Below are 23,186 nucleotides of genomic sequence, written 5' to 3'. Positions count from 1 at the left end.
GGAGGAGTTCGCCCCGACCTCTGAGCCTAATTCTCGGGTAAAATGTTTGGGCGTTTTTTTCTTCGACGAGCATTCTAAGCTCTTCGCACTCCCGTATTTCGGTCCATCTCTTCATGTTGCGGGGAAAATACGCCTCGTTTCCCTCTTAAGTTTCCTATAACAGTCCCACATAAATTTCGTCGCACCCCATCGCTGCGAGGCGCTATAGGCGGCATCTTCTTACCCTGTAGCTTCTTGACACTCCTCATCGTACTAGTTGTTCATACATATGTACGCTGTGAGCGATCATAAAAGAGAGTTTGGTTGGGTTTTGAACTACGTATCAGTCAGTGGTGGACCCACGGGAGTTTTTAAACACCCAAAACCTCCTCCCGTGGATCCGCCACTGCATCCGCCAAATTTGCATATGTAGAAAATTTAGACAACAGTATGTCCTTATGATCAGTATGATATATGTATATATGTACATAAATATGTAGGTATGTATGTATGCCTAGGTATCGCAAAAACAGGAACAGATGGCCATACATCAAACGCCGTATCATAAAAATGAAATTTATGTAAATAAAAAATAGTCATAACAACAATAAATTTGCTAAATATTTTAACCGTCATAACTGCTTTTAGTGAAAAGCTAATGTTTTTATGCTTTTCACTGCTAAGGAAATGCGACATAAATTTCCTTATGGCGCAAAAGCTCGTATCAAAATGGGCTAATGTGTTTGCTGTTGCTTTTTTTGCTGTTGCTGCCTCATAATAGAGCATTAAAAATTTAACAAAATAGTACATAAATAATTGCCTATATAGCAATGAACTTACAACTACTACTTACATGTTGTAAATACACGAATACATGTACATAGATATGTACATATGTATGTATGTAAATACACCCATAAAAATGCCCTGGTGCTGTTAACTGCGTAAATAATTTATGGCTGTGAAATATTTAGTGTAAAGGAAGTGAAAGGCGAGTTGCCGATGGCGAATTATTCTTCTTGAAATTTGTAAAAGGAATAAAATGCAGGGAAATGAAATAACAAAACATAAAATATCCTAATATAACATCACATGACATGACATTACATAATACAACACAACACAACATAACACAACACAACACAACACAACACAACACAACACAATACAACACAACACAACACAACATAACATAAACGCAACACAACACAACACAACACAACACAACACAACACAACACAACACAACACAACACAACACAACACAACACAACACAACACAACACAACACAACACAACACAACACAACACAACACAACACAACACAACACAACACAACACAACACAACACAACACAACACAACACAACACAACACAACACAACACAACACAACACAACACAACACAACACAACACAACACAACACAACACAACACAACACAACACAACACAACACAACACAACACAACACAACACAACACAACACAACACAACACAACACAACACAACACAACACAACACAACACAACATGACATAACATAAACGTAACTTACCATAAAACTAAATGCTATAGAGAATTAATTAAATTCCCTAAAGCAAATTTAACATTTCATAAGTATTTTTTGCTTTTCTGACTTTGTCGACGTTGTACATTTTTAAATCTTCTCATGCACGTCCATATACGCATGTGCTGCTAAAGTCAACCACGACCTTGTACGTTCAGCCTACTCACAACGCTGTGCTGCCTCTCTTCCTTCGCAAGAATTTTGAATTTATTATTTTATATTTCATAATAAATCACTCGAAAATATTAAAAGCACGCTCTAGCGTTATTATTATTATTTGCGTGCCAAACGCACAACAAAAATCGCAACAACAAGTAAGAATGTTAAAAACAAAAAAACACGCAAACAACAGTGGTTGCCAATATAAAAGAAAAAAATGCTTGCGAAAAGGCTCATCGACTGCATTGTGTTCCGCTGACAGTCTGTTGACAAATCGAGTCGAAATTAAAGGAGTGAGTAAGCGAGCCGCTTGCTGAGTGGGCGCGAGCTGTGTAGAAAAGGGTTTGAGTATGTCTGGCTGTCAACGCACAATAGGCTAACCGTCGCGCAGACGTTAGACTGCCTCTACATATAATAAACGCGTTCGTCTCACTTTCGCGACATTTGACATTTTTATTGTACCATTAAGCGGCATTGTTGCGTTGCCAAAAATATGTGGCCCAAGTACAAAGTTGTTGTGCGTTCAGCGCATGTTGTTGTTATCCTTTTCGCTTTGAAGAGTTATCACCTTTCGAAGGCTTGCGTGATCTACTTGTCTACATGAATTGTGTGCGTGCAAGCTTTAAGTTAAGATTTTCTTTTGTCGTTTTTTGTTTTTCTACAAGTACTAAATTTTTTTTTATGAGTTTCCCAGGCAGTTATTGTAAAAGAAAGAAAGTCATTCTATTTTAAGTGCGCTGGTAGTTTATACCTCATAAAATTATGTGCGAATAGGGGTAATCGTAATGTAATAGTAATTGCTAGAAAGTAGTGCCGCAGCAATGGTGCTATGGGAGCAGCTGCTGCTGTTATAAAGTTGTTGCCACACTAAGCTACACGTGCAACACGAATTTATGAAGTCACGTGTAAACTCTTTTTAAGGCGCTTGGTAGTCACTGGTTTTTTATACACTGACTTACGTGTTTGATACTCCGATGAGCTTACTTGAAGTTGATGGGGTGACAGATGGTTGTTGAAAAAAGTAGAGTAGATATCATTACCTGAAATGCAAAACGACGTAACAACATCGTAACTGAAATGGAAAAAGTCGTGACTAAAAATTTTTATTTCTTTCATTAAATGATGTGGGAGTTGTAATTCGATGAATTCCAGCGACGATGTTTGTTACGCGTCTTTTTGCATTTCAGGTTACGATATGTAGGATTTTACATTTACATTAGGTTGTATCACCCGAACACATTTCCGGTTTTTTCGCCAGAATTATAAAATCCATTATCCGCCACAATATTTCGGAAAAATTTTGATCCCATTACAATTACATTACGTTTTAATCATCTGAGCTGATTTTTAAAATTTTTTTTTATAAAAACTCGTTTTTTTTTTTAATTTTCAATTAACATTTCAAATATTTTGGCGGAAGTCTTAAAATATAATACATTTTATAAATTCGATGGAAATCCCGTAACGTTTTTTGTTTTTTTTAGTATGGCGAGTGATGCATTCTAATGTACATCTGCGTATTCACTAAGTTAATCGCCTATGGGCCTATGAGTAATCCGTGTGCTGCTAGTCAAGCGAGAATATCTATATATTAACATAAATTTTGTCCGCTTCGTTTGGCGGTTGTACTGAATCGATTATAAAACCAAGAACAACATTAGAAATCTTTTTTTTGTATATCAGCTTTTACGGTTTCAAAATTGGTTGAAAATTACAGCCAAAATCTTCGTTTAAAACTTTCCGTATTTGTGTGTAGCTGTTGCTGCAAACTGTGCAATTTGAGTTGTTTTCGCAATTTGTTTCACGTCGTATTTGAAATTGAAAAAATAAATTATGAAGCGATTAAGACTAAAAAGTGAACGCAAAGTTGTAATCTACATCTATAAAATCAAAAATGAAAACATTAAAAAACATAAGAATTAGAGTAACTGAAATGGGAAGAAAATTTTCTAAAAGCTTTTGATAGGAATCGAAATAAATTCAGTCATTCAGTCTAGTTATCGAAAATTGTCAACCTACCGAAATTTATCGAACCATCAAAGTTTATAGTTATCGAAGTTTATAGTTATCAAAATTATCGAGTTATTCATGTTTATTGAGTTATCGCAACGTATCGATTTATTCAAATTGATCAATGTTTATTGAGTTGTCGAAATTGATAACCACAAAACTAAGTTGTCGAAATTTGCTGATGGTTATTGGGCTCTAAAAGTTTATGGGACTATCAAAATTTTTTAAGTTAATAATAATGTCGATATTTCTTGATTTACTGAATTTTTTTTTTAAATTATTGAGTCGCAGTTTTTGGAATTTTCAAAATGCATCAAGTTATCAAGTTTATTGAGTTATCACTGCTTAGAGTTATCGAAATTTATAGAGGGACCCAAAATATATGGAGCTATCGATTCATATCGAGATACATACATTTTGTTATCGAAATTTATGGAGCTCTCGAAACACAGTTATTGGATTTTATCAAAAATTATCGAAATTTGTTGAGTTATCGAATTTTGTAGAGTTATCGGATTTTAGTGTTTATGAAACTCATTGGGTTATTGATATGTATCAAATTATTAAACTTTGAAATATATTTAAAAAAAAATTAAATATGTAAAAAATTGTAGCCTCGTCTTAATTTCATAGCGAGAGTTTTTCCTTTGAGGTGGCGTCATGTCTTCTTAAGGCGAGGAGGGTCGCTCCACTTTCAGCATACTTTCTCAGATGTACTTCAGGCGCATGAACCCCAAGTTAAATATAGGATAGCTTGTATAACACAGATCCCCGGGCCTGACACCAGGATCGTTTTTGAAAGATATTTGATGCTATTCATTAAAAATAGCTTAGAAGTTTTATGTGAAATTTACTTTTGGGTGCACTACCTTCTTCCGCGTAACCTTAGGATGTTTGAGATGGCGTCTTCAGGAATGCCTCTGATTAGGATGATGAGTCATTTGCAAAGCCTTAAGTAGCTCGAAGTAGTTCGTCTACTACAGTGGACCGTAATGGAAGGAGGTGGATATAACTTCGTTTCTATTTTAGAGTGGAAATTATTTTTGCAGCGGCATGTGGCAACTTTAATATCTATGCGCCACAAGCAATAATCTATAAGAGAGTATTCTGTGTTAGCAAGAGCACCCTATACTTCTGATAAGCCATCATTTCAATTTGCCAATAAACATTTTCCTTGTTATCTAAAGTTAGTTGTCATCGGAAATGTTAGTTATTGCGCTTTTTTTTTAAACCACCGAAAACTCTCACACATGGGCGAAACGTTCCGGAACGAACTGTCAAAATTTCAGTAAGCGACAAGTGCTTTTTAAACGTTGAACTAATATTAATTTCCTTAAGTGAAACCAATTTGATCCATAAACTGCTTTAAAACAATTTTTTTCTCTCCTCACAACTCAATCGCGTCTTTTGTATCAATGAACAAACTCATTTCCGAACAGCACAATACCCCGCAATGTCTTAAATAGCTTGTCTTTTTTTCGACCCGACTCTTCATTCAATCCAACTCATTCCCTTTGCGCTTTCGACATCACCAGACCAACGAAGCGAGCTTATTCATTTCATTTATTTCCTGGTTTTGAAGATAAACTACAGCGATTCCAATAAATTTTCTTACATTATTTATGATGCGCACAAATTTTTCGCTGCAGCACAGCGGGCAAGTCAACTTTTTTATTGATACAAAATGAGATCATAAATAAAGAAGCAATTTGATAGAAGAGCTAGCCAAGCAGGAGGAGCGGGCTGGGGTGACGGTGGCGGTGGCGGTGGTGACGTTGGTGGGGGTGGGGTAGCAGCAGAAAATAGTGGTAAAAAGTGGCGCGCGACAAAATATTGCCAATGAACCATGGAGTACACGAGAAGAGAAAGTGGATCTCATTAAAGTAATAAAAGCAACAACTGTAAGAACAACAATGAGATAAAGCATCACTGCTACAACTACAGCACTAACAGAGCGTTAAATTTAATGACAATGTATTAATTTATTAATTTCCTCAAAATATTGCCTGCTTGGTATACATATACATACATATACATATATTATGTGTGTCAGCAAAAACCGAAAGCAAGCACTAAGTAATTATATTCGCAGTAATGATACTATTATATGCTTTTAATTTGAATTTCAGCTTCCGCTTCTTAACTATTGTACTCGTACAAAAATAAATGACTTATTTCCTTTTACATTACTCATTATTTTTCTCTACCACTCCTCCATCTCTTTCACGTTTTACAGGGGTTAACATGGGCTACATCGAGAACAATTACTCCAATTCGAACAATGGCGGCAGCGTCAATTCACAAGACTCGCTGTGGCAAGTGAAAATGCCCGCCGCCACAGGCGCTCAACAGAGTAGTATGGTCGTGCCGGCCACACACAACAACTACGTCGAACATCAGCCCACCTACGGCTATGACCCATTGACGCATGGCGGCTATGGCGCTGTCGACGACTACGCACCCTATCCACACTTGACGGCGACGCCAAGTCAACATGGCGATGAATATCATAATTTACGCAATAGCCAAAATCCATCCAGACAGGATTACTGCAGCGATCCATATGCCTCGGTGCAGAAGCCGAAGAAACGTGTTGATCAGCATTTAGGTAAGTGAAATGAAAAGATGATACGAGAGAGTAACCAACATCCATACATACATACATACATATAAAGTAGTTAGCGTATAAGTAGCATAAATTACGTGACATAAGTAGATATCTATGCTGGGGTGACCTAGGCAGTAAAGCTAAGAGGCAGCAAGGCGTACTTATATGGTAGTCCTATTGATATATATGCGACTTATCAGAGCTTTGTGATAAACATAAGTTAGTTATTTATGCGCTTGTAGTATGAAATGCGAGCTGAGTGTGTGTGTGTGGGTAACGAATGTGTGTGTGTGTGCCAATTGGGAGTTCCAGATAGTCAATTCATCGCCTGGCCTGCTTGGTTAGGCAGTTAATTTAATGTTGAAGGTGACACTTCGAAAGTATACTTTGCCACGCAGCTGGCTATGTCTTCTTCTCCAGCTGTTCGCTTTTTACTTCAATTCTTTTTGCTATGCAGTCATTAATGCTGATTATCAAGCATCTGCCTTACCACTCGATTATGAATTATAGTCGATGTGTACTGCAACAAGAAGTAATTATAATGAGAAAATAAATAGAAAGGGAGTGGCTGGCGTTGAACAAGGATTAATGCGTCAAAGAATTGGAAAGTTGTTGCAACAAAATTATTTCTGTTTAACCACAATTGATAAACGGGACAACAGCTATAGAAATATTTCACTTTACGCTTTAATATTAAATTTAAGCTGTGTTGGTAGTTCTCGCGTTAACAAAGTATAGCTCGTTCGTAGGCACTTCAGTGAGGAGGCATGCGAATGGTAAGGACTACAAACTAAATCCAATCAAATCAAATTATCAAAGAAATTTTAAATATATCCATGGTGATGACCAACTGCATCGGCAAAGTCGCGAGATATAACGCATATGCACAGAGGGGGAAAAAAATTAAAATCAATCAGAAACGTAATTGATCTTACTATAAACGTCAACGAAAGTACTGTATATTGGTAAATATTCAATTCGATTACTCGCATATTAAAATGACCACTTTCGTTCTGAAAAAGCATCCGTGAAGTGAACAATCAATATAAAACCAAAATATATATATATATATATATATATCATTTGCGTGATGCTTCCAATTGAATTCGAACACTACCCCTCTCTGGATATCAACAAATTGCGATAAGCAGCTTTGCGCACTCAGCTGCAGCCACATTTTTTTTTAAATTTTTTGTATGAAAATATTATTTGTAAATACGAACATTTTTAAACGAAAATTTAATATAAAGTATTTATTTTTACTATGCATTATTTCCCTCAGTGTACATAGCGACATGCACTATAATAATAACGGTGATAGGTCAACAATACCGATAACGATTACAATGTAAATAGTTATTTTAAAAACGACAATTTTAGCTTAATTAATTCCCGATATGAACGAATATTTTTTTCCAATATAATGAAATGAAATGAAATTTTCATATTTTAGGTAAAATTGGGTAACTAAATTTGAATTTGTGATAAAAAAAATTTGCGATTTTTAGTTTTCGAGATATTAGGTGTCCGATTAATCGAACACTGGGTCTATCGGCATTTTTATTTTATTTATTTTACATATGCATCTCGTTGCTGCTCCATTAAAGAATTTTCTATTTTTTTAAGGACCATTTTGATTGAATAATATATATATAAAAGCTATTTTATAATTTTTTATGAGCTTGGGTTTGTTGTAGTTCTTCCCCTCCATTGTATCTCGCAATTTTAATCTCGCTCTTATCCTGCCAATGACGACACAATATTTCAGCCCCCAATATGAGTTAAGATCATGATCTGGGGTCTTCATCGAAATTAATGGGGATAAGCTTCGCTTTTCTCTAAATTCCCTGCGTCTAGTCTTCGTAAGTTGATTGCTGATATTTTCGCTCCGGATAACTATTCTGGAGCAATTAAAAGCCCCTAATACGCACCCAGTGATAGCGCTGAGAAAAAGTATCTAGCAGGTGTAGCACTTTTTGAAAAAGTTAGAAACCATCAGACGTCTCTTTCTAACTTATATTCGTCGATATATTTCAGTTAAATTCTTTATCAATTATCTTCTTTTTCACGAAACAAAGCTGACAATGTTTAAAATAAATCTACTGCATGCCACGGTTTTTCCTCAGCCCAGTTATATGATCACTTTCCTACTCGAACTTTTTTTCAATAACTCGGTACCTTGGTAGAACGTATTCCCCTCACCTATGAGCCACAACCAAGCACCTCGACTTAGTAAACTTATATTCACCTATTGAATTTTTAATCTTTAGGATTACACGAGGGTGCGTCAGGCAAAAGCTTACTCGCTTATTAAGCCACGTTAAGCATCGTTTACGTTTGATTGACCCAAATGTTTTCGTTATTCAAATTTAAAAAATTTAAAATGTTGCGCATATAATTAAAGCTTATTCTCCGCATAATTTAACTGTATTCCCGAGTTGATGTTGTAGTCTTAATAAGTGTGCTCATGCACATGTCACAATACAACACTTTCACATGTTAAATGTCATTTGATAAAAAATAAAAAAAAAATCAAATAACACTAACGCTCATGCAAGTACACACACACACATACAAGCAGGCAACCATCATGGCACATTTTTAATATAGCAAGGCAATAAGTCAGCATTTAATTAACAATTTTTCGTAATAAACTCGCAATCCTTCATTCAAGGCAGCGATAATAAAATTTAAAAAAAAAATATATATATAAATATTCAAAATAACAACGCGCGTATGTATGTTTTATTTAAAACAAGTGGCAACAACGAAAGCAACACAACAACAAATAAAAGTCATGCGGAAACACTTCAAAATCCTGCGCAGCATAATCGCACACTCCTCGGTTTGCGTCTGTATTTTATTTTATTTGTTTTTTTTTTGTTTTGTGACTCATTAAATACAATTTTAACATGATTAATTCAAAAGTGATTTTAATCATAGCGCATTTTAAATATATACGCCCAGGCTTGGCAGAATTAACATACAAAAAAAATTAAATAAATATCTACATAAATACTACGCTTTTTCTCTTGCATTTTATTTGTTTTCCTTAGGTGCACTTGCACTTGATTTATGCCAGCGCTTCAAGCTCGCAGATTTATGTCGATTATAGTTGATTATAAAAATGTTCGTATATGTTTATGCAGATGTATGTAGAATTGTCTGGTTATACTATACATTAGGCAATTTCGAATAAAAAAAAATTGTTTGTTTTTGGCCATATCTTCGTTATTTAAAGTCAGATCTTAAAGTATGATATATCGAGGACCTCGAGTACTTTGTTCTAGCCTTACCCACCAGATCCAGTTCCTAGCAACATAATGCCAGTAACTCAAAGTTTTCAAAAAATCATTAAACTTTTGCCAAAGGGATTTTTTGAATATTGTAGAACTATTTAAAAAAAAAAAATAAAAATGTCGACCCCTAGGTTAGGTAAAAACGAACAATATATTTTTCCGAAATTTCATCGCAAAAGTACTTTCAACCCGACTGTGTACGCCGACCATTTTTTTTTTTGTTTAATTATAAGGTGGTAAGGTCTAATGTACATACATACGTACTATATATGCACTACTGATGCATGCACAATGGCCCGGATGTATTAAAGTACTCGCTTATACTATGTAAATGCAAGCCTCCATAATTACTCGATTGACCATAAATATTGCATACTAATTATATGCAATCTGTAGTTTTCACTTGGTCATGTCAGCTGAGAGCGACAAAACATTCGCTTTTTTCTTCTCGATTCGTGTTTGTTATTTAAACATAAATTTTCGAGTGACAAATTCGACACGATGACATTTATTGAAATAAATAGCGCGAAAAAATACAATGTATATACAGGCATATATATGCATATGTATCGAGTATGTAGGAAGGATGAAATGTATGTACGTAATTTTGTGACTTTAGTTTATTCGCGGGTAATAATTTTGCAATTTTGTAATGATTTAAATGAACTATTTAATGAAAAATTAAACTGAAATTAAATAATTAGATTCAGTAAAGGAGTGCTCCTATTAGAAAACTGTAAAAATATATGTATATATATGTACGTATGTATCCACTATATTAAATAAAATACCAAAATAAAAAAATAATATAGTGCCCGTTTATTTGATAATTTTTTTGTAAAAATAAAGTTTATAAAAAAATTCAAATAAATGCAAGTTTCAAACATTCCGAATAAGAAGTGTGAAACTTAGTTGTTTCCTTCAATTTTTTTTTACAAGGTCTGAAACTTGGATATACGTGGCTTTTGTTATAAAATAAACTATATTTATATAAAAAAATAATAAAAATTTCTTTGAAAAAAATAAAAAATAAATAGTCAAAACAAGGTGATTTTAATATCTGTGGGCACAAGCAATAATCGCCTGAGTCGAAAAACCTGAATTCAAGAAAAAACACTTTAAAGATTTGGATTCTAATGTTAACCTTATAGGTTTCATCCATAACCTTTTAAACAGCCTAGGTAACGAGATGAAAGTTTCACATACACATGGAATAGTAGTTGCTGAAAACGATTGCATATATAACTCAATTCTTTCTTAAGTCGACTTAGGCGGTTATTGTTTATGACTACAGAACTATGTGGGCACTGTATCAGCTTAAACCCCGCGAATATAAAATATCCATTGCACACCATACAAAGATATTTACGTTTACATGCATTTCATCACAGTGATGATGTCTGCTGATGAGCGAGTAAATTCTGCAGTTCTAATTACATATATTCTCCAGCACCAAATGAAAGTAACCGCACGATAGCGATCATACAACACTTACAGGCTCCGTACCTTTTAACAAAACGTCATCAGTTTCGCGAAGCGTATAGATAAGTTTTTTTCGAGTTGGTGTGCGTCTATCATTCTCTCAGGAGTCTTCCCCTAGGCGTATGGTGAACACTTGGTCTAAGTTGTATTCACCAAGCCTAAGGCCCCAATAAATTGGTTGGCCCAATAAATTCGTAGATCGTGCGCTTTAGCCTTTCAGCTTTGCAGTGGTTGATGCAAATGTTGGGAACATCGGTTCCGTTGCCACCGACTGAGAATATGGAGTCCACCTCCTTCGCTGGCTTCACTGTTGTTAGCATTCCGGCAGGGCGGACGAGTTATCCCTCCATACTTTAAGCATGCTCTGAGCATTCGATGTAAATTCGCCTTGTTTGCTCTTACAGTAATCCACCCAGGTATTGAAGACTTCCGTAAGGCGTCTAGCTTTCGAACAACATTTTCAAACATTTTTATTCTGTCGGGCAGCGTTTGACTCGCTTTTTCAATCACGCTTTTCAGTTTTTTTTCCAGTTTTTCTCATTTTATTACGGATCGCTTCCTACTGCGCTCCCCTTTCCGAGCCCACAATAAATTTCGATAGAAAATTAGTTAGCGCCTTTCTACATTATGGTAACGATATGTTTGTGTTTTTCAGTTTTGAAATTGGTTTTTGTTTATTCATCTTATGCTTCATTATTTATAGTTCTATGATATTGCCACAATTAAGGGATGTGGCCAACCTTTTCAAGCTGAGAAATAATAGATCGCCTAACGATATGTAAAGAATACTGTTTTTTCATTCGCACTTTTAGGTTAGGATTTCTAAAAAAATCGGATAGGTTAGAGTAACTCGGATTCAGCGTCGAAAATTCCAACTTAATTACTAAACTAAAGGGTAATCTTTTAATAGCTACAAAGAGTTTGCCCCTTTAATGTTTTATCCGTCTGTGCGCTTATGTCCTTTTCAATAAGTAATATAAAGAAAGCGTTTTGTCAGGTCCTTTGGTATTCAAATTTTCTTCTCTTTTGTTGGGTGTATTTCCTTGTGTGCTAATCAGGACATTTCAAAGTTTCTGCGGATATCAGAAATCACTTTACCATCAATGATGTATGTATGTTTCCAAGAATGATGTATGCGAGCATAATCGCTCCCCAAGGATTGAAGTATGTTTGTGCTTTCAATTACAAACATTTGGCGAAAATTATTGATGCTATCTTGAAAGTCGCATGTTTGCGATTTCATTACATTTACAAATACAAATATATGTACATACATACATACATACATATAATACGTTTGAAACGTGTCATCACTCGATATGTATTCAGTGTGCCTGAAAGAAAAAACTACGGAACCAATTGCTTTGCAAAATTTTAATTAATTTTTTGCTTATTGTATGTACATACATACTATAACAACAGAAGCGAAATTGATGTGTGAGCACCAATGAGGAGGAAATGTATTAAACATATGAAACAAGTATGAAAATATCAACAACCACAACTTGGTATTGTGAAGTAAGTGCAAATGACAGTTGCACAATCCATCATCGTGAGTGGTAAAGGAAAGCAATAGGAACAAAAAAAATATGTCAACATATTAAGGAAGAGAGAGAGCGATGATGAAAGCAAAAAGTGAATATAATTGAAAATGTGAATTTGTATTTGTGTTGTGTATTTATGCCTCTAATGCGTAACAGCTTGTGTATTTGTCTGTGTATGAGTGGACTTGCGGATGTATTGAATGTGGATTGGGATATTCGGATACTCGGTATTCACTTTTGATTCCTTTGAAGTTAGTGAAAAACCTAAAAGACAAATGGTTGAATTTCATTTTAATACATGCACACTGTACTCGCTTACATATCTAAGTATGTGCCTATAATTTACATTAAATTATGAGTTGTTAAAGCGAAAGCGAAATACGAAAATTTGAGTACAGCTATGCGGCTCAAGTGAGCGCTGATAACATCGTTCGGTAAAACCAAGATTTTCTGAAAGTCTGAGTTGTATATAGAGAAGTAATTTCTGCTAAATCTGCAATTAATTTTTACCGGAAGCGGCCGCCAGGGTGCAGAGTCAGATTTATCGTACATAAAACCGCCCAGAAAGACCTTTTTATGACCCACGACAGTCGGGTTTACGTAACCGGAATGACCCATATTTATATCTGGCCAAGGAGTGTCACTCCAGCAACACTCCCCAAAATCTCTTTGTATGCTGTTACAACAACAACAACATTTTTATGATAAAAATATTGGTATTTTAATTTATTTTAATTTTCCTAAATGCTCCTTTAAGATCACCAACTTTAAATTGACAAAAAAAATCTTTAAATCTGTAAAATGGGAAATTTAAAAAATAATTTTTCTATATATAACTCAGACTTTCAGAAAAACTTGGTTCCATCAATGTTATACAGTTTAATTCTCGAATTTCAATACAATTCCAAATTATTTTCCGCTTAATTACGGTTTTTGCTTTTATACTGTTCCCCCCTTAAATATATGTAAATCCAGCAAAGCTTGTTGGCCGATTGAGCACAGACTCTGTTAACTGAAAGATATGTGTTTGCATATCTGTGCGTTTTTATCTAGTTCCACTAATGAAGATGTATCTGCGGTAGAGACGCAGTGCGCAAAAACTCTTTTCTATGTGTACATATATTGTGCGTATTAGAGTGCCTCACGCTCCAAACAAGAAAAACTCTTCAGACGAATTACAAAAAATATAAATTCGGAGTACTTTGTGTACTCTTTAGACCACATTTGAATACTCTTCATGAACTTGAAATGGTATTATAACTTTCGTCTTCTCAAAAAATCATGATCATCGGTCCACTGTTATATATATCTCCCATTTAACTGCTTGTTCAGATATTAGGTTTTGCTCTAAAACTCCTTAGTTTATATAGCTAAAAACTCTAAATTGTGAGGGAATCACCAAGATCGGTGTCGAATTCGATATTAATAAGGGTTTTTTCATTGGAGTTTTAAAGAAAATTAATATTTATCTCACTCCGCAGAACCCATGTTTGATTTCTGATGGACCAGCATTCTAAAAAAAGCATTTTTTCTGATAGCGGTCACCATTTGGCTTCTTATAAATACATAACTACATATCAACTTTTTTTAATCTGTGTAATAACACCAATCAGCACAACACCAAGTAAAGGAGAAGCTTACCCACAAAATTAACAAAATGTGAGTCAAGCGTTTTTTCGTGGGCCATCCTAATGTATCTGAATGCATGAAAGTTTTGCTACGCAGCACGACCCATGTATTGACGCACATGTCCGCAATATTGTCCTGCCTTTAAGCAACATTACTGTTGTTGTTGTTTTAATATACACTTTTTCCAACATTTTTTCTTGGACTTAGAAGATTTTGAAGCATAGTGGCTGTAAAAGCCACAAGCACGCAGGCAGGCTACAAAAAGCAAGCATGTAACGGTGAGCGCGCGAAAATCCATAAAATCCCATGACTTTAAATAAAAAAAAGACACAAAACTTACATATGTACTTGCATGTACAGTGACGGGCAAAACTGTAACATGGTGTAACACTTTTTACTTCAGTTATCGCTATCTTCCCAAGTTCTAACGAGTTTCATACTTTTGTTGTATATTCTCGTTGGTACATCCCTACTCCCTCTCTCATAACGATTTGAAGTCAATACAACAACAATAAAAAAACCAGCAGAAAAATATGTAAATTAAGGCATATGTTACAGTTTTGCACTCATACATTTTTAAGAACTTTTTAACAATTTTCACGAAAAAAAGAACTACTAACACAATGTTCAGTACTCTTTTGCTTGTTTCAGTTCCTGGATACGATTTGGGCTACCTTATTTGTATCTCTGTAAAAATTCTGGAGGTATACCCTTAATTTGCTTTCACAGCTTATGTACTCGATTTTACGGACTTCGATACTTAGTAAGCTGTGCTTTTAGTTGTTTTCGCAGATTCTCAATGAGATTCATGTCCGCGGATTGTGGAGGTCATTTGAAATTAGCAAATTTTTGCTTTTGTATTCAGTCTTTGCGAATATGTCCAGTGTGTTGTGGGTGATTTTTCAGCAGAAACTCTAATTTTTTCGACTACATCTTGCAAATTTTNATGTGTATGCACCGTTATACACACATTTGCATATGGCTATCCCTTTGCTTGACTGCATAAAAAATCACTTCTAACGCAGCCAAGTCAGACTAGAAGCTGCGAGCTAGCATAAGCGCTCGTGCATGAACGCAAAACGCACAGTAATAAATATACATACACATGTGCATTAGGGTGGTGCAAAAACAGTAAAGTCAGAATTGCAATGCTCTCATCCCCTAGGATTGTTCCATATCGAAAGTGTACCCCTATTTTATTTTAATTTTGGAATCAAGAAATATTTAGAGGTCGCTCAAAGCGCTCAAATTTTCCATGTATTTTTATATGGTAAAAATAAAATTGTTCATAAAAATGGATAGAATTCTTGAAAATCAATATTTTTCGATCGAAAAACTCTGGTTCTCTTCAGGAGACTTTCAATAATAACTCCCAATTCTTTATTTAACCATTTTTTAATACTAACGTTTTTTTATTGGTCGCCCCCATTGCATTTTTGTGGGTTTTTGGCGGTCCTATAAATTTCGGTTGTTTTTTTCCCCCATATAAAATACATCGATAACTTTGGGCGCTTTGAGCGACGTCTAAATATTTTTTGATTTTACCTTTTCATATGCGTTTTTGGACCACCCTAATATGCATTCATACTTATGTACATGTGTAGATAGCATGTGTAGCCGCTTGTGCCCGTTCATCTTTTCTGGCTTATCCACAGCACCAGTGTTTGACCACTTTTTTATCTTTGTCTCCACTACACTGGCATTGCTGCTATTTAGAACACACAAATCACAACATTTTGCAAAAATAAAAATAAAATAAATGGAAACGGCTTTAAGATGCAAAATAACGTTTGGAAAAAATAGAAATGAAAATGTAAAGGCCAAAAAAGGAAAAGCGCAACATAGCGCAAGGATGAAAACATGCAACTTTCACAAGTGAGCAACTTCGAGTCCTTTGCCGTGTCGCATTCGAGTGCTTGTAATGTTGATAACCCATGCACGCATACGTAAGCCAATTCACAACTGTACTCATTCGCATGTGTGTTGGTTTTTATCCTTTTAACTGCGTCTTTCTAAAACCAAACAAAAATTGTGGCTCATAAAGCATGTGTGGCAAGATAACCGCAGACAGCAAGCAGCAAATAAAATCGTAAACAGAAACAGCAACGACAACAACAACAGCAATAGGTACTAAAGAAAGCCACTCACACGGACACACACACATAAAAGGAGACGCATAGAACTTTATTCATACATACATATGTATACTCTTTCGCAAATTCATTTGCTAGCGCGATCTTTTCTTTCTTCTTTGGGTTTTCTTCACTTTATGCACTTTTACAATGTTTCATACTTGGAGTGCTGCGAAAAGAGCAATGATAACAGCATACGCTTGCTATAAGCTGTAACACATCCGTCTGCAAATATGTTTGCTTTTGCTTAAATATTGTCTACTTCTAGGCGTTGTGTCGTTGTGTCGTTGTTTCACTTCGCCGCAGAAGTTGTATATGCCTAATTAGCTTTTATGGCATGCTTCTGTTGTCATGTAGATATTTAATACAAACAAACATAAGCTTTTGTTATTTTTATGTATGTATTTTATTTACTTACTCTTTTTTTTTTTTTTAAGGAAATCTTACAAGCTTGTCTCAGCGCACAGTGTTTCAAAACTGGCAATTGGTGTCTACAATTCACTGGAGTCTTAGTTTTTCAATCAATTTGATTAATTTTTTTTATGAAAGTTAATATATAATTTGCAAGAGAACAATACTTGTGAGCCCGATTTTCGAATTTTTGTTTGTTTGCATTAAATTTTTTAGTGCAAAGTGCAGGAAGAATAGCAATTTTGACGCAAATCGATTCTCTTGCTCCAGTTAATAAATGCTACATAATAAAAACTAATTGAAAACGTTTGTAAGTTTTTTCCAAAACAAAAAAAAAAAATTAAAAAATAAATGTAAAATGTTATAAAAAAAAATTGCACCAAAATGTTTCTTTTTTGTTTTTGGTATTTAGAAAAGTATTGGGTTTGCAGTTTTATATATCATTAAATATTAGCTTAATAAAGTGAAAGTTACAAATGGCTAAGAGTTCGCGCTGAGTTTTAATACAATTTTTTTTTTGAATTTTGGTGATTTTTTTTTATAACATAACATATTTTTTTACTTTTTTCGTTTTGGGAGAACCATACAATTGTTTTCAACTAGTTTTTATTATGCAACATTTATTAACAGGAAAATCGATTTTCTTCAAAATTGCAACTTTTTCTGCAACTTGTACTTAAAAATTTAATGCAAACAAACAAAAATTCAACAATAGGGGCGACTGGTCTCTTGCATATTTTATTAGCTTCCATTTAAAAACAAAATTTATTTAATTGATTGAAAAATGAACGCTCCAGTGAATTGTGAACACTAAATGCCACATTTAAACCACTGTGCAGCGGTGTGTTGACTTACCTTAATGATAATCTTACACTCTCATACAATGATATGCAAATAATTTTTTGGGATCTTGAAGTGTTTTTACTTGAAGCCTTTGAAAAGGCAGCCATCAAGCGAATTAAGAATTGTTATATCATCGTAATCCTTAAAGTCGTGTTTTATTTTTTTTTGGTAGATTATTTTTATGTGTATGTATAGAAATGAAATTAGAGTTGGGTTTAAGACCGATTTCTTCAAATTTGATCGAATTAGTTCAAGTGAACAAGTTACTTAAACGTTTGTTGTTGCCTTCTTCATGCTTCAACCATTTCGAAAAATGTATTTCTTTACTGTAGCAAAATATAAAATAAGGTTACACCCCGGGATCAGGCTTTTTCAAAGGGCTTTGATGTGCTGAATTTGAATACGGTATTTTCTCTATTACTTTCGATTCTCGAAATATTCAAACATAAACTTGCTATACTCACAAGATTTGAAAAATGTAGGCCCATGTGGCCAAAAGAGGAGAAGGCAAATTAAAACCTGTGCTGAAACCATATAAGTGAAATAAAAAATAAATAATGTCGAAATAAAAAATCACTTTATAGAGCTCTTTAAATCTATTTTATTATTATTATTTTACCTTCCTTTTATTAGCTCGGGATGTAACTATGTAATATTGATGCGCCTAAAAGATGCAGCGACTTCTATTCTCAAGTTACATACCTGATGACAGTACGAATGGCAATTATAATAGGGAGGTTTTAGTTTTTTAAACTATAATTTTATTTTTATTAATAGTACCATAAGAAGTCAACTCATAGTTTAGGGTGCTATACATATGGGATTCTGCTAGTCGCCTTGAATAATTGTTGTACTTGAAAACATGCTGCAAAAAAGCCGTGGAGGAAAGACAATGTTTTCCTTAAGACACTACATATTTTGAAGCTCATCTGTTTTTCATTTAGAGATTTTAGGGATTATAAAAAAATGGAAATAGGTTTCTTGGCTTTAATAACTCTTAAGGCCATACGCACCAATTAAGTTTTTATTTATGAAAATATTCAAGATAGTTTTTGGCTTGGTGGTCACCTGTGCGTATGTGCAACATTGGCCGTAAAGCATTCCATATAGTTACCCAAACTTCGCTTGGCTTTTAGTTATCCCGACCGTTGTCAGTGTCTCCAGAAAATTAATTGTATAGTTAAATATATAGTGTTTATTTGGTGACAAAGAGATCCAAGTCATTTCGGACATTGTAGTGCCATCAATTGGCCGGGCAATAATCATTTCAAATGAATTTACCCAGAATTTACAATAAGTAATTAACTTAAACTTTAATTATCTCAAAACAAGGTCAGACCTACTTAAATCCTTTTGGTTCTAACCCCTTCAATTAATTATTTAAAGGTCACAAAATATACAAAAAGATATTTTTTTCAGTCAAGTATTCTCAATTTCACAAAAATAAATAAATTTAATTCATTAATACTATAAATTGAAGATCATGCCATATCTTTCAAATGCCCTAATATCGCTACGCCGGGCGGCTCTAACTTTCCTGCCATATCAATTATTGAAAGTCATTCCCTGCATAAGAAGTGAATTTCATCATTTTGAATCTAAAAACGAACAAATTGAAACATAACTAGCCTTGCTGTGTGTACGCGCCTTCCGAGCTGGTACCTTTTCTTTTATGCAAATTTCAATTTGATGTCTCTTTCGATTAACAAAAGTTAGTCAAATTAAGTTGTAGTGATAATTCGTTTTCACTAACCTTCTTCCATTTTCATAAAGTGAAATGCAAATGTGAAAAGGGTTCAAAGAACAGGAGCAACAAAAAAAAAATAAAATAAAAATACATACCAGAATCAGTTTAATGCATGAGCTAGTACACTGAACTACACACCTACTCACAAGCATTCTCAATGCTGTATGTACAGCTGCTTGTTGTTGGGTCCGCTAAACCTTTGAACTGAGTGGCTGAACGGAATTACATGCAAATAAATAGGAGCCGACATAAGTTATTCAAGTGCTTTACTTCAATGAAATGCGGATTTTCTGTAAAAGGCAAAAAAAAACAAAAAAAAACAACCAAAGCGAAAAATGAAAGGATATGGAAAAAAATATAAACAAAAGTGAAGGCATTCGAAAACAAACGACACAACCCTGCGCTGATAGAGCAGTCAGGCAGACAGACATTTGCAAGTATGTAAATTGCCAGATATGTTTGTGCGAGTATGTGAAAAAAGAAAGAGCGTGTAGAACATGCCACACACTGATAAGAGCAATCCACAACCAACAGCAAAGTGTAGGCAAAGTGCAATGTGTGCAGGCGGCGGAATTAGCGTGCAAAAAAAAGCTAATAAAAAACACATAGTAAGACAAGAAACATGCCAAAGGCTTCAAAGAGCGAAAGTAAGTTATGGTTTCGAAGATTTTTTGAGGTCCTTGCACAAGTGTCAGTGCCGTTTAGGCAACTTAGCTGAATATAAAAAAAAATTTTGGTAAAGTAAAATAAATATGTAAAATGGTAGGGTGTTTTCTTTATAAAATTAATGGGTTTTCAATTTACAATAAAGTAAATATTTCGTAATCAATTAGTTTGTGTGGAACTTTATCCCACTGCCTATTTTGAAAGTGGCTGATGTGCTGATAATATATTTGCATTCGTTTAAAATTGTACCAAGAAAAGAAAACATATCAAGAAAAAATATAAAACAAATTTTTTTTTTCAGTTTCGTTTGTCGTTTCCCAGTCCCCAACTAGACACTTTAAACGTAAAATAAAAGTCACAAGAAACAATTTATTTTCTTAAAGTTTGTTTTTAACTTATCGGTCTCCAAAAAGTTAGTTTGAGACTAGTTGCAGATTAAATTTATTTAAGCCCAGTTAAAGTGTTACATAAAACATATGTCTTAAAGCACTAATTAATAACTAACCAGTCCCTAACTTGTTACTTTGAAACCAGTTGTAAATCAAAATCTCAAAAATGGTCGTACCGAATGTGTTCTAACTGCAAAAATACTCACTGGCATTGCAGAAAGTACCGGCAAAAGGATTCAAATATGAAATACCACTTTAAGTAGATTTATGCATTTACAGCGCACAAAAACAACAATCAGTACAGTCAGTACGATTTCGCTGCCAAAATCAGAAAGTATGCAGACTGACTCCACTCTCGCATACTCTCAGCACTCACTCAACAGTCTCTTAGCCGATCATTTCATGTTAAGACGCTTATCCAACACCAGCCGCAACAAAATCCTCAAATGCTGTGCCAAACAAAATACCCATACAAATGCATACACACACACACCTACATACATACATATGAGCAGCAGAGGGCGAAATTGTATGAAAAAGAGTTTTGTCTAGGTACTCATATTTGTTTTTGCTGCATGCATAAATTCATTCTCAATTTGTTTACATTTCGACATTTCAAAAATTTACCAAAATGGTTTACTCCAAGCTTAGCATAATAATAACGAAAAATTTGCATAGGACTTTCGCGTTTGCCGGCTAGCTGGCTGGTTGGCTGGCTGGTTGGCTGGCTGGTTGGCTGACTTGTTGGCTAACTGAATGAATGCCGTACTATTCCTTTCCTATTATTCGTCTCTGCTGCTGGTGAAAAGTGTTGAATCCTTTGCTGCCACTTGAAGCGCTTACAAACATTCATACATGTGGCAGCATAAAAATACATAGACACCTAAACATACAGTTACATGCCGCCATAGCTACGCACAGTTGAGCAACACTGCGATTTTTAACTAAAAATACACACTTGTCTAAACTTTTTATTTGTTAGTGCTTAAAATAGACAAAGCTTTTTGTATGGCATCTACTGATTGCTTTTTTGTTATGTTTTCTCTATATTTTCCTTATTATTTTATTTTTATTTATTTTTTTGTCAATTTTTGTGTCTTTATCTCAATGGGTTGGCTCGTAAAGGATTTGCAGGCGCTCTCATCAATGGCGTAGACATTTCGCAATGCTTTATGCCCTTGAACACGCTCTGATAAATGGTTGGGCAAATTGAAATCATCTAAAGCGCTCACGAGCATAAAAATGAACATTGAAGAGCTTAGTAACCTGGTAGTACATACATACATATGAACTGTTCAATAACCAGTTATCAGTGTTTTTTTTTTTTTAATAAAAAATATGCATAGGTCCATACATATATATCTAGTGGACATTCACTTAATTAAATTTTTTCGCAATTAAAAAATAAAATTGTTTTGTAAAGCTTCTAATTTTTCCCTATTTAAATGCGAATGCGCAGAAGTTAATAAAAACTACAACAAAGTTTGAACTTTTTCATTGCCTAAGAAAAATGTTTACTAACTAACTAACTGCAGCATTTTTTTTTACTCAGCTGCAAGCAACAAGAGTGAGTTCAAACGCCTAAAAGTAGCATGTCTAGAATACTAACTAAAACCCCTTGTAAATATTTTATTTATCGCCTTACTTCTGTGTGTGCACATTTCTATATGTACTTGCATACACACTTACATACATATACATATATACACTCGAGTGGGTATTAAATAGTATTTATGTACTTTTAGTACCTAAACCTTTTCGAGGCAAATTTTTCAAGAGCAAAGTATGCAAATTTACAAAATGAAAAAAAAAAAATAAACGTATTCTGTGCAAAATGAAAAACTAAAATAAATCCAAATATTCACTTAAAATCGAAAGTAACTATGTTAAGTACTTGTGCTAATAGGATTTATTTGTTAGTTTGCATTTTCAAATTCGACTACTCCACAGCACTTCAGCTAAAGTAACTAAAACTAATACAACTGTAAAATTGAGTTTTATGTAGAATGAAATGGATAATAATAACAAAGGGTTTGCATAATTGAATTGTGCGTAAAGTTTTCTATTTGCGAGTATTCTGCACGATGTACCTTGCAAAATATGGTTAAGAATTTTGTTATATCACTACGAGTACTATTTAAGTTGAATTTAAGATTAGATAATAAAGAGAAAAAATTTTCAAAATTATTACTTTGGCAACCTACCAAAATAAGTGCCTAAAGTTTCAAGCGAAACGAGGCGATGAAGACTTGTTTCCAGTGTTTGTTTTTGTTTTTGCATTTTATGCGTAAATCTACTCCGTATTTGTTTACTGATGCTTTACATAAAATCACAAATTTGCAAAAATACTACACTTGATGAGATTTTATTTAATATCTATACAATTCCTGGAATAATTTTTAATCTCGTAATAGTTAGTTAAGAGATTGATAAGAAAAAAATCTTTAGATTTTTCGTTGAAAAAATAAAATTTAATTACCGAATGAAACTTATTTGTTTAACATCCAAGAAAAGACAGTCTGAAACAAAGAGTGCCTTCTATTTATGAAAGCAAACTTCTCTAGGCTATTGGAAATATTATACATTTAACTATTTAAAATACGAAAATTCATTTTAACAGCCCGTTTTACCAGCGATTTAGATGGAAAATGATTTATTTTTTTTTTTTCAATTTCCATATAAAACTCAAAAAATTAAAATCATTTTTCACTTGAATTGCTTGC

The 23,186-nt window shown here is 34.0% G+C and overlaps 1 protein-coding gene across 1 annotated transcript in view; it reads left to right on the top strand.

The window, feature by feature from the left end:
* ed (hemicentin protein echinoid) overlaps positions 1–23,186 on the top strand; it is a 104,096-nt gene that overhangs the window by 72,295 nt on the left and 8,615 nt on the right. Inside the window, exon 5 of the mRNA XM_017614687.1 lies at positions 5,950–6,321. Coding sequence (XP_017470176.1) covers positions 5,950–6,321 — 372 coding nt within the window. The remainder of the gene's footprint in view (positions 1–5,949; positions 6,322–23,186) is intronic.

Source organism: Rhagoletis zephyria, unplaced genomic scaffold, assembly GCF_001687245.7.
Source record: "Rhagoletis zephyria isolate East Lansing unplaced genomic scaffold, Rhagoletis_zephyria_1.1 Rzeph_scaffold_00882, whole genome shotgun sequence".
Classification (NCBI taxonomy): Eukaryota; Metazoa; Arthropoda; class Insecta; order Diptera; family Tephritidae; genus Rhagoletis; species Rhagoletis zephyria.
The sequence above is the reverse complement of the archived record's forward strand: the minus strand, read 5'-3'. Positions and strand labels throughout refer to the sequence as shown.